The 13,040-nt window shown below is 29.0% G+C and overlaps 1 protein-coding gene across 7 annotated transcripts in view; it reads right to left on the bottom strand.

The window, feature by feature from the left end:
* Positions 1-657: 657 nt before the first annotated feature.
* LOC107451544 (Rho GTPase activating protein at 71E) overlaps positions 658-13,040 on the bottom strand; it is a 31,382-nt gene continuing 18,999 nt past the window's right edge. For 5 of the 7 annotated variants that reach the window (XM_043042283.2, XM_043042281.2, XM_043042285.2 and 2 more), the window contains exons 8-11: positions 12,108-12,185; positions 9,726-9,886; positions 7,069-7,296; positions 658-4,028 (exon numbers count right to left, since the gene is read on the bottom strand). In XM_043042283.2, coding sequence (XP_042898217.1) covers positions 3,606-4,028; positions 7,069-7,296; positions 9,726-9,886; positions 12,108-12,185 — 890 coding nt within the window. In that variant the 3' untranslated portion in view covers positions 658-3,605. The remainder of the gene's footprint in view (positions 4,029-7,068; positions 7,297-9,725; positions 9,887-12,107; positions 12,186-13,040) is intronic. The other 2 variants (XM_071186275.1, XM_043042286.2) reach the window with 1 other exon arrangement.

The following is a 13,040-nucleotide window of genomic DNA, read 5'->3' as shown; positions in this document are numbered from 1 at the left end:
AATATTTATATACTGAAAGGGTTAGTGCTGGAACAAAAACTGAGAAATTTTTCAAGACATATAAGAAACAGTAGTGAATAAAATTAATATGAAAAGTATCAGTTAACAGTCTTAATTTACCTCATAAGATTTAATTATGAAATTTCCTATTATATACATATATGCCTAAATAATATTAAAACTTTTACAAGTTAAAAAAACAATCCATCATAAGAATTGCGTCCATTAAAAAGTCTGATTATCCCACTATCAATATAAAAATGTGCTGAAGCTAATGTGTGGAATGTGCACATCATAAAACGGTACAATATAATAAGGAAGAAACAATTTGAGAATTATGAGTGACTTAGTCAAAGTGACTTCTTTCTTTAAAAAAAAATGATTTTTAACAAACACTTTTACACTTATGTTAGGGCAAGAAGTTTACTTTATAAAAGCACACTTAAATTATCTTTGCAGATTTTCATACCACATAACAAAATTCTTGCCATAAAATTTCATATTTTTATATCAAAACTTTATAATAAAAAAAAAAACAAATTAATATGACCGAGTAATACAAAGAAAATAAATTATATAAAAGAGTAAAAAGTAAATGTTGGAAATTGTTCCATTCGCAGCGTTACATCGCATAAATAGTTGGAAAAGGTTTTCGAAATGAAAAACATCCACATGTTGACATTGAAGGGGAGAAAATACTTTGGTATTATTAGCACCAAAGAAAGATACACTGTTTGTTTGTGACATTTAGTACAAGAAGCAGAATCGCAAAACAGTTGCTCACTTTACTATTTTTTATAATTAGTAAGTATGAAACGCTTAGTGACAATATAACGATAAGTAGCACTGACCAACTGTTCATTAGAAATGTTTCCAGATAGGTACTGAACACATTTTCAGGATTTCACTAGATGGCGGCAAACTGCACTGAATTGTGTTTTGCACTCTGAACAAAGTGAAAATATGACTTGTCATTACATTGTCACAAGTTCAACATATACTCTATAGGCTCAAACTAAATTATTGCTGTTAATCTGCTGGTCTAGACACAAATTACCAAGCACTAAAATTCAAACAGTTTTTAGCCATTTTAACGCCAGACTAGCTGTAAATAAAACCCATTTTCTTGATAAATTTAACAAAAATTGAAAAATAGTTTGTAGCTGAAGTTGAGTAAAGCAATTACTTCAGAATTTTTATTTATTTATTTATTCATTTTTTATGAAAAAATAAATAAAACAGTTTTAGTGATTTATAAAAGGGGAGTAGACTTAGAATACACTGTCATAGGTTTGTCAAACTAATCTACCAGCTATGACTAGCTGTAAATAAAGCCCTTTTTCTTGATAAATTTTACAAAAATTGGAAAATAGTTAGTAGCTGAAGTTTAGTAAGAACAATGAGTTTAGAATTTTCTTATTGGATAAAAAAAAAAGTAAGAAAGTTTTAGTGACTTATAAAATGGGAGTAGACTCAGAATGCACTGTCATAAGTTTGTCAAACCAAATTATCGATTGACTAAAAAAAAGTGGCCTGTTGCCGAAGTTAAAAGTTGGGCTGTAGCTTCAATTGAGCAAGGAACATTTGGCTCAGAATTCATTTTGTTACAGAGAGTTATATAAAAAAAAAAGACAAATTAATCAGTTTAAAATAGGGACAGATTTAGACATCATTAAATTGGATTACTAAATTAAATTATCGTTTATTTTTTTCATTTGATCTGTCACACGTTAAAATAACTAAAATTTTCGCACTGTAATGATAAACACATTTGGGTGAAATGGTGTGTTGATAATCTCAATGCAAAAATTTAGTCTAGGTTTGGTAATTTAAAGAATATGTCATTAGCCAGGGACAGAAGCCTTTTCAGCATAAAGACAATAAGTTGTAAATTGTGGCAAGTCTTTGGCAGTTCTCGGTTACGAATTTAGGGGTGGGTCACTTTAACCTAAAGCTTTGCTTAACACCTGGGTCAGAGACTAACAGCACAGTTTAATTAGAGCCTGCAGACTAATAAAACAAAGTATTATAATATTGCAGAAAGTAACCAACATTTTGTAAGCTGCCTCTTGGATAAATAATGAGATTTATATTTTTCAACAATGGGTAAGGATCATTCATGCAAACAATCAAACAGAGATCGGATCATGAGTTATTAAAATTTTTGATATGTTATAAATAGTAACATGATGACAACTAGTTTGCATTTTACTCTCAACAATGCTGTTTACTAAATAGAATTTTTAAAAAAGGACACATTACAGTCAATGTATTGGAAACGAAAAATGTTAGCATTGTGGCAGTGTGATAAAATGTTTAGAGCAGCTTTGAGCTAAATATACTTGTCACAATCCTGATAGCTATTAAAATTTTATTAATTTACAGTAACAAAGTAAAAATGTTATGTAAGAGTTTTGGTAGAACCATCTAAACTTTTAATCAATACAATTAAGAGACTTTAGATGATGATAAAAAGCTAATAAAATTTTTTAATATTAATATGCACAAAAAAAAGCATTTTACTGAGTAAAGGCTGCATCATGAAATAAATCGAAAAATTATGTATGTACGTAAGAATATATAAATTGATTTTCAATTAAATTGGTAAGCCAAACATCTAAATTTTATCTTTAAAAAAAAATTCGAATTTTATTTCAAAATACATTTACTGCAGTGTGATCCCATTATATATTTAAGTTGATTGACCTGCAAATGATATCAAATAGTAAACCAACCAAATTTTTGGCCATTTGAAAGCTCATAAAAGTTTTGAAATGAAAGAAAAAAAAAGCACAATTTAATAATTAAAGGAATCATTCTAAATTTCTTAATATCACATGCTTTTGTAAAGCTCATTTTTACTCATTTAAATTGAGAGTTTTTACGATGCTCAAAAGCTCATAAATGCTTGTAATGGTCTGACAAGACTATAATACGTAGGTAATAAGACAATTCTTCTGAAAACAAAACAAAATATATCTGCCAAAGTTCTTCAACTACAAAGCAGGAACATTAAAAAATCAAATTAATTAAATGAAATTCTGGAAGGCTAAATAACAAATTTAATATATCTTGCTTTCAAAATAATTACAAGGATAATTAAACACAAAAAAAATGGGCGAATACTGAAATTTTTATTTAAAAAAAAATTAAATGAATAAAAGGTTGATAGGAACACACAAAACGTGTAAAATAGCAAAGCGTTTTGTCATGAGAAAATATTATTAAGTTAAACTAATAGTTTACAGCTTTATTTGAGGTTAACAATCAATATACAATACTTACTTAAATAAACAGAGAATACCAACAAGGAAAACATAACACACAATCAACAATATGGATGATTAAAGGGATGAGAATACGTAAATATATTTTATGCTACACAAGCAGCCAAAGTAATAACAGGTCAATCCTAAACTTGTTATGCAATTTTAAGAAATTTTTATGAGCTTTCATTATGAATTAATTTTTTTTTAAACTTCCTTAACAAGCATTCTGGGGGATGAAATTCAATATAATTTGAAATGGTATTTGGCAAGTATCTCTCAACAATATAACACAGATATATTTACAAATGAAAACATAAAAAAACAAACAACACAGGGTCATATCCTTGGCTTGTAAGTGAGCGTAACATGGAAGGACTGAACATCAAGTTCTGTACAATCCTGTTCAGTTATTCCAACTGGATTAGATAGCCTGTTCATAACCTTGACACGAGCAGGGCTGGAACCGGAAACTGGCAATGGTTCGGAGGACATGGATGTCCCCAATGACACTACCTTGCTCCCCGAAGAGTCTCTTTTCCCTTTGCTGGAAGAGGCGGTCGTAGTTACACATGATGCACCAGCACCATTTTCTTTGTCACGTTTGCTTTTGCTCGAGGACCGCCGAACTAAGCGTTTTTCTTTACCTGAAGACTTCCGAACAAGCTGTTTGTCACTTCCTCCAGTGACTGAATTAAGCAAGGAATTTGATGACACAGATGAGGCATTGGAACCTCTCTTAGAGTCAGCAGTTCTCATCATCTGTAAAAATATAAAACTAAACCGTTAAATAAAGTAGATTATCAAAATTGGTAAACAATAATCATAAAATTATAATTTTAAATTTATAAGTACAGTAGAGTCCCGATTATCTGAGTTTCCGCTTTAACCGAGCTATCAAATATTTCAAGGAATTTTTTTATTCCAGTTTTTTATTTTTAAAACCACCGCCAAAGGAAAAAAAACTGAATTTTATCTTCCAAACACACATGAAAACAAAATCCGACAACTTGATCCAATAAATGAGCGTTAATACTGTCAATAAGAAAAATGGATCTAGTAAAGACGATGAAATCAACATATAAAAATCTCTCATACAGATGGGCTAAAGCCTATCTGAAGTGCTATTGTATATATAGAACAACAAGACGAGACACTAGCCTTCTTGTTATCCTTAAAAAAATGGCGAAACATTGCTGCAGAAAAGCACCAAAGTAATGTAAAACAAAAAAAAAATTAAGGACTTCAAGTAAAAACTCTCTAATTCTCGTAAAGTATGTTTTTTAAGTGTTCTTAAGTAAACTTTTTAAATATATTAATTGTATGTGGTGTACTGGAATAAATTTCGTATTTGTTTCTTTCCCTTTTTACACTCTTCGCTTTTAACAGAGTTAATTGTGGTCCACATTAACTTGAATAATCGGGAATCTACTTTAATTACAATATGTAAAGCAACTACAGTATTACAGGTATATCGACCATTGAAAGGATCAAGGATAATCAGGTTAACAAAGAAAGCACACAAAGAATAAATCATAATGAATAAAAATGGATCATTTTAAAGTTGAAAAGACAAATACAACGATGTTTAAAGGAAATGCCCCTACACTTCTTTTTACAGTTTTTGGACTAGAATAATAGATTATAAAAGATCATATTTTAACACATTATGAATGGTGTATTTTGAAGTTGTTTATTTTTTTTTAAATATTATCTTTTAGAAAGTTGATAAATAATTTTAAACAAGTAAGTACATATAGAAATTATTACTTTTACATACATTAAACAATACACATTCATAAAGAAAATTTTAAGATGGTAGGGAAAAATTGCCTAGTCTTTGATTGCCTTATTTAATAGATTTGATTTACATCTGGATAAATAGCATTTTGCAGTAATTTCATTATTTTCATAATAAGTAGGTTAGATAAATTCTTATTTATTTTAAAATGCTAATGTTAATTTTGTAAATAACAGAATAATCAGAAAAAAATCAAACATTATGTCCATTTCTTTAGCAATTTTTAAAAATTATTTCTCATAAGAATCAAACATCACTAATAAAATAATATTATAATACATAATATGTAACAAACAATTAATCAAGTTGAGTAAATGTCCTGAAAGATGGGGAATATTTGAAAGAAAAAAATATTTTAAGTTCAAATCAAAATTACAAAGAACATACACACTTTAACAATACAAATTAATCTAAGAATTCGTAAATAAAATTTTATTTTTAAATTGTAATTACTCGGAAAACAGCTATTTTACAATTAAAATAAGATTCAATCTTTTTCAAAGAGAAAGATATAAACTAATAAATTAACAAAAAAATTTTTTTCTTAAAAAATTTACTTGAACATTAATAATGCATAAGAGGGCCAGTTTCATACAGTAACAATGATATAATGAATGATAAAAAATTATCCAACACAGGATTGTTAGACTGTGTTTTATCATTCATTATGCTTGTCAACCAAAAACTTTATCTTTTTGAGTGACGGGCATATTAGAGTGATCAATGAAGTGCCACATATCCTATAATATTGGACAAGACATTACATTATATGGCTTGTCCATGTGTCTAAATATTATAGGATATGTATCAAATCCTATTCTATCAAATTGTTTATTATTCTATTTATCTTATTATTTCTAAAGAAATATAAATGCCAGGAAATATTTTTCTTAAATCACAGTGATAATTTAAAATAAACTAACAATAAAAAAATTAAAAAAAACTTCTATTCACTGAAATCATAATTGCACTGTAAGCTGCTCCAGTTTCCTAGTTTAAAATGACAAAACTTGCTGGCTAACCTTAAATCTACCGAAGTACCAACTTTTTAAACAAGCTATCAGAAATAAGAAGTACAATAACACAAAAATATATGCAATTAGTGTTTACGAAATTCAAATTAGCCCAACTTTAAAGTGTACATACTAAAGTCTATATGAGTAACACTTGGAATAATATAGGTTTTAATAATAATAGAATATGTAGGTGCATTATGCATTAATTAAAAAAGTAACACTTGGATAAAGATACAAATTAACATTTTCTAACACTGAAATTTAATATTTTGCTAAAAAATTAAATTACTTCAATAAATGTTATAATTTTTGGTTAAATTAGAGCTAGCACTTACTGCCTTTTTTAGCATCCTGCATTTGAAGAATCATTAAAAAGTTTTTTTCAGTGAAAAAAGAGGAAGTTCTAGAAAAGCTTGTTGGAAGGGGAAAGTGACTTTTGTTAATTTTTGTTCTATTGACAACAAAAAAACTTTGTTCTATTGGTTCAAACAAAATTCTATAACAGGGTGTGTAGCCAGATTTTTCAACAAAAAATAAGCACCTTTTTAGTACTTTTTAAGCACTCAAAAAAATTTTTAATCCAAAAAAAAATCATAATTAGGATCTTTGCAGTATAATAAAAATTATTTTTTTCCATTGTTTAAAGTTCTTAAATCGATAGAAAATTACTCACTTTTTACAAATTCCAAATAAAAAAAAAGCACCCTTCAGGGCTTTTAAAAAATGTAAATCAAAAATAAGCACTTTTCAAAACTGCTACGCATTCTGTATTACTCTGGGCAGAAAATTCTCGAAGACAAGTAGTGTTATTACTTTACTGTGAGACAATAACCTTGACTCCATAATTGCAATAATAAGGGATAAATCAAAATAGCTAGCATCTCGGAATCTATGGTCGCCAATGGCAAGCAGAAATTTGGTGTTTTGCGATAAACTACTATAGAAAGTGGTGTTTAAAGTATAAACTTATGAAAATTGGAAATACCTTGGCAGCTACTTCTTCATTTTCATCTATTTCAGGAGGTACACATATAGGAATAGGAGAAGGACAAGGAGATGGATTAAGAAACCATTCAGACCTGGTGCGCATTCTGGCCGTTTGCCTTTCATGGACTTGAGGAAGAAATGTCAGAGATTTGGTGCTTTCTGCATAACGATTGACAGCCTTCAGCTCCTCTGGATCCAATGCCAAAAAAGACATAGGAGATGCTGCCTATTAGGATAGTGTTACAATATTATCATATGTCCACAAAATAAATTATTAAAATAGAATGAAATTAAATATAGCTGCCAACTCTTCCGGTTTTCCAGGAAGATTTTATTTTCATATTTAAAGTGGTAGTAGTACTCATGTTAATCCAATTAACTTTTTGAATTATAATAATTTCAATTGAATTTGACCACCACTATGTATAAATAATTACAACAAATATATAAAAGCATAATAATCCGTATGAAATCAAATTTCACCGTGGTCAAAATATAAATATATTTTTGAGTGAGATTGCTTTTCGCTAATTGATTTACTACCACTTGGAAAATCCATTCTCAGAAAGATTGAAAGTTGGCAGGTATGAAATGTGATCTACCAGTTGGTATTAAACATAAATGATGTTTTCAATGTTTTATACATTTGTTACAGCCTGGTTGTTAAAGTTTGTAAAATATCTTACAGGGCTCCAAATTAATAGTGGTTCCTTGGTCCCAAGATCACTAACATTTAATGTGGACCACCATTAAATAATAATCAGTGGTCCCCCAGACTAGCAATATATGTAAAGGAATGGTATGCTGTTATGGTTTTGATCAGTGGCTTCGTTTAAAATAGTATTTTCAGCATAATAGTGTACATTACAATTTCCCTACCTAGTAATTTTTATTATTTAAATTCACTTTATAAACTTTTAAAAAAAAATACATATGTAATAGAGAACCATACAAGAGTAATAAATTAAAAAATGAAAATAAGTACAATATCTTTTAGCTACAAGTCCTTCAGACCACAGTCTAAATTTCTACTCCTATTGATTTCAACTTCTTACTGAAAAGTAAAGCCTTCCCACAACATCTCACTGTGGGCCAGGGGGGTCATGTAGGCTACACAATTTCCTGACCAATGGCATGATTGTAGCAAAGTAGTCAGCACTGCACGCAGGCTGCATTTACTTCCAAGGCAAGCTGATACCCATCAATCTGAAGTTGGGTGTGCTTCAAGACACCATTGGCTATCGAACCCCAGCTCTTCACAGTGAAATACCAGTGCATTAACCACTGGGTGATCGTGGCTCATTCTTTTATTAATATTTAAAAATATATAAAAATTTTAAAAACTAAAATAGCTGATTACAAAAGTTGAGAAAAAGAAATAAATTATTAAAATAAACGTTAAATTAGCATTTGAAAAATTTTGGTTCAGATTTTGATTGGGAAACAAGTGTGCATTTTAATTTATTTATATAATTTTATCAAGATGCAAGTTTTAAAAAGTTAACATAGTTAAAAAATATTTATAATTCAATAATTTTTTTTCTTCAAATTTCTTAATTAATTATTATTGCTTTTAAAAGACTGTGAAAGGATTCTGAGCTTACCAAATTTTAAAAGATTTGACTTATAACACAAGCGATCATATTTATGTTTCAAAATGTATCACTGCCATACATTTAAATAAAAACTCGGTGGCAGAATTTTTTTTTTGGCTTTCCGCGACAAACCTCTCTGGTCCTAACATTTTCTTTATGATACTTTTGATAATAACGAATATATATGTTGCTAATTTATATAAACAAGGGTTCTGTTAATTGATTTCTAAAGTGAACTATCTTTCACGATTTTAGAATATATATTAATTTATCTATTTGAAATTCTAGCTAATTATCGTTTTTATTCCCAAATGAGAATACAAAAATCATAAGCATTTCCTTACTCTCTGATGCACAAGAAAGGAATTTTCTAAATTCGGTAGAGCGAAGAAAAAAAGTTTTAATTCAACAACTTCTTCACAATGTTGCCATATCCTCGAGATTCTGCCACAAATTAAAAAAACTATAAATCAATTGTTTTACATTACATTACAGTAATATCAATAATAACTAAACAGTTTTTCTTTAATTGTTTGTTCTCCCGCCTTGTTAAGCATGTTTTCAGAATTAATAGTCCATGGATAGGGTTGCAAGTTTGTCGCGGCGCGAATTTTCGCGAAATTTCAAGTTTTTTTCAAAAATTCCCGAATTTTTTAAAATTGCGCGATTTGAACGAAAGTTATTCAATTCGCGCGATTTAAATGAAAATTATTCACAATTTTAAGTTATTATTTAATACCATTTCATCTTTCGTCACTGACAATGCGTCTTACATGAACAAAGCATGGGAAAAAAGTTTGAAAGCAGTTTTCTTGAATGCTGTTCATGTGACTTGCAATNTTTAAATTGATTTTCAGTGTAAATATCAGTGCATATGTTATCCGCGAAAATTTCACGAATTTTTAAAACTTTTGCGCGAATCACGCACGAATTTATGTCTTTTTTTCCCGCGACAAACTTGCAACCCTATCCATGGATAATCTGAGCACTCAGTGAAAAATTAAAAACTAGAGCATGCTATGTTTAGGACTATAGCACTATAATTAAATTACTTGCATACCTTATAAAGTCCATTTTCTTCAAGTGATACACTCAGTCTTGTATAAGTATCAGCAAGATTAGTCAAGCTACCACTCATATGGGGACCATCATTTTGAACCATAGACTCACTAGCATGAATTAAAGCTGGCGTGCTTCGACATTCTTCTTGAGAGGATATAGCTAATGAATAAAGTAAAAAAAATTTTTTTAACTAGATATGTTACTTAAAAGATTGATTTCATTATTATAAATTTATAGAATGAATATATAAAAGGGGGGAAAAAACTCGTGCAAACCTTGCATAATCTTACCTTTTACATTTTAAATCTCTAAATGTAACAGTATCTAAACTATTTACTCTCCTTTTTGTGCATATTTAGTTTCATTTTAACTACGTTTGAAATAGTATAAATCCAATCCATACAATCCCATAAAAAGTTCAACAATTGCTAAATTTTTTTATTAAGAGCCATCATTTCATAAAACAAAAAATTCCCATAGAATAAAAATAAGTTTCTCGTTTTCATCTCGTGTGATATAGAGATAATTATTTTCAAGTCAGGGAAGTATAATACACCACTGTCTTAATGCACAAGCAATTAAAAAACCATAAATCAGATCAATATTCAAATAAGATTGAAAATATTAATAGACATGTTGATATTTTTTTTAATTATTACAACGCTTCTATTAGGAACATATTGCAATTTTTAGGTTAAAAAGGAAAAATGCCAGTTGCAATATTTAAAGGAACAAAATTTTTCACCTGTTAATTGGGCATGACAAAATTTTTTAGCATACAAATTACTTAGGTGTGATGATATTATTTATAGCTATGAAGAAAAAACCTCACTGTGAAATAGGTAGGAAAAAACCAATTCCCTGGTTAACAGGTTAGGAATGGATATTTTAATTTCTGCATTTGTATCCGGAAAGAAATAATGAAAACTCTTTTCATTCCTTAGCATTAATTCGATAAAATTATTAATTTTAAAATAAAATCTAATTAGATTCTTACATTTTATTAAAACTAAGCACAAAGGTAAAGACAATAACTGAGCACAATAACTAAGTATTATTTAAATTTTTAAAAATTTGTAACTTTTTTAAACATATAACATGAAATTACAGAAAAAATAATTTATAGAATGAGTGAAGATTAGTGTATTGCATAATTTGCACTGTTACCTCGATGGACTGTTTACTAATCTTTTTTTCACTTTTATTAATACCTTTTTCAATAACCTACCTAAACATGTAATTCGCCAGAGGGCAGAACTGATGCAATCAAGAGAAAAATTAAAAAATTATTTATTATTATTAAGTTAGTTTTATTAGCTATATTTATGAGTTACTTGATAGCATCAACTTTATGTAGGTTAAAAACCAGTTCTTCAATGTTATTGCTCTCTTACTTGCCCTTTAATAGCAGCCAACAAACATCACACAGTATTTTATTTAAATCTGACAAGAAAGATTTCTAGATGTAGAAAAAAAACAAATTGGAAATTGTCAATGGCCATGCTTTTCATTGGAATTCAGTCAGTTTAATACAAAAAATGAAAACCTTCTTTCAACTGCCTGTTTATTAGCCAAGCAAGACTTATTGATACCATCGAGGCTAAAAGTAGGTTGAATTATACAATGACCTACAATTACAATTTACAAAGGGGGTGCTTTATCCTTTAGCAAAGTTTCTATTTAGTGACATCCTTTCTAGGATATTGAAACAACCAAGCACACAACAATTAATTTACAGAGTTTAGCATTGGTTCACTTATTTAACTAAAACATCAAGAAAATTTTTTTGTAGATTTTTACTTTGAAACACAAGATAATCTTATTCTTAATACAAGGTTTTATTTTATTTCTTTTTACTGTACCTTAAAAGATCTCAATTGATTCAATTAATTAATATATCTCTCATGGACTGCAATAGCGGCACAACTCAAAAAATCAAGTTTTGAGATAAGTGGGTCTTTAGTTTTCATTGCTAAGCAAATTGCATGAGAAATGCTTAAGTTTACTTAAACGAAGATTACCTTCAAATTGAATTATGAGTTGTGCCAGTACTGCTGCTGAAAGAATGTGCATTTTCTGAAAGAATGTGCATACACCTGTTCTTAGTCCAAAACGAGTGTTTTTTGAGTTGTGCCACTATTGCAGCCCATGAGCCATTTAAATATATAAGTTTATATGCATTAACTTCTTAGTTTCTTTTAACAGAAATTTAAAGAAAATAAAGCATGATATCAACACAGAAATTAATAAAAATTATTTTTTTTTCTGATCATTCTGATTATTTTATAATTTAATTAATAATTTTAAAAGATTTCAGGGGACAAAACGTGGGATGTTAGGCAAAAGCTGTGCAAATCTATTCTATGTAAGAGAGGCTTACCTTCCAGGTTAAATTTAAATCCCCAGCGCTCAGCCTCCTGCTGGAGCCAGTTTTTTTCAGTCTCCAGAGAGGCTTTGCCTATAAAACATACAAAATGCTGTTGCAGAGATAGAATAGGCAATTAACAAAATAGAAAGGTTAAAAGCATAAATGCAAAGCAAGCAGGAAATCATAAGTGAGGCACACATATTGTTGACATAATTGCTTCTAGAAATGCCATAATGATAAAAATACATTAGACACCCTCAAATCCAACACGAATAATTCCAACAATCCTAAAATTTGCAAAGCCAAAATCCAACATCCATTAACTAAAATATAGACTTACTTCAGAATGTTAACGAATTGATGGTAAAAGTTTAATTTCCAAAAAAAGTCTAATGCTTAAAAATAAGTTTATATTTTTAAAAGAGACAAAATGAAATACATTTTGAAACATTTTATTCTTACCCATCAGTGGTCTGTCCAGGCCGAATTTACTAACGTTTAGCAGTACCTTCACAAATTCAAGTTTAGGAAAAACGGTAGTTTCACAAAATCAACATTAGGAAAAACGGTAGTTTCACAAATTCAACATTAGGAAAAAGGTAGTTTCACAAAATACTTTTTCGTAAAATTTTATTTTTGTATCCCTTAAGTAACAATAAATCCATATTTTTGTGATGATTTTTTAATATAATTTTTAATTTTTCACAAATTATGTCTAAATTTTCACAAAAAAGGTATCTCTCAGAAAAACCTAGACAGACCCCTGCCTACTCAAAATCAAGTTTCTATAAGTTTACACACTTCGCCCTCACTTTAATGCCTTAAAAATTTGATATATTTAAAGAAAATCAAAGAGAGCAGTGGCTTAGTTTTCCACTGGCCTGAGACCACTGAATCCCCCTTGGACCCACTATGAAATAAAAATCACTGGTTAATGGGACCACC

Source organism: Parasteatoda tepidariorum, chromosome 10 (genome assembly GCF_043381705.1).
Source record: "Parasteatoda tepidariorum isolate YZ-2023 chromosome 10, CAS_Ptep_4.0, whole genome shotgun sequence".
Classification (NCBI taxonomy): domain Eukaryota; kingdom Metazoa; phylum Arthropoda; class Arachnida; order Araneae; family Theridiidae; genus Parasteatoda; species Parasteatoda tepidariorum.
Note: the sequence above shows the minus strand (reverse complement) of the source record. Positions and strands in the feature narration are given on the sequence as shown.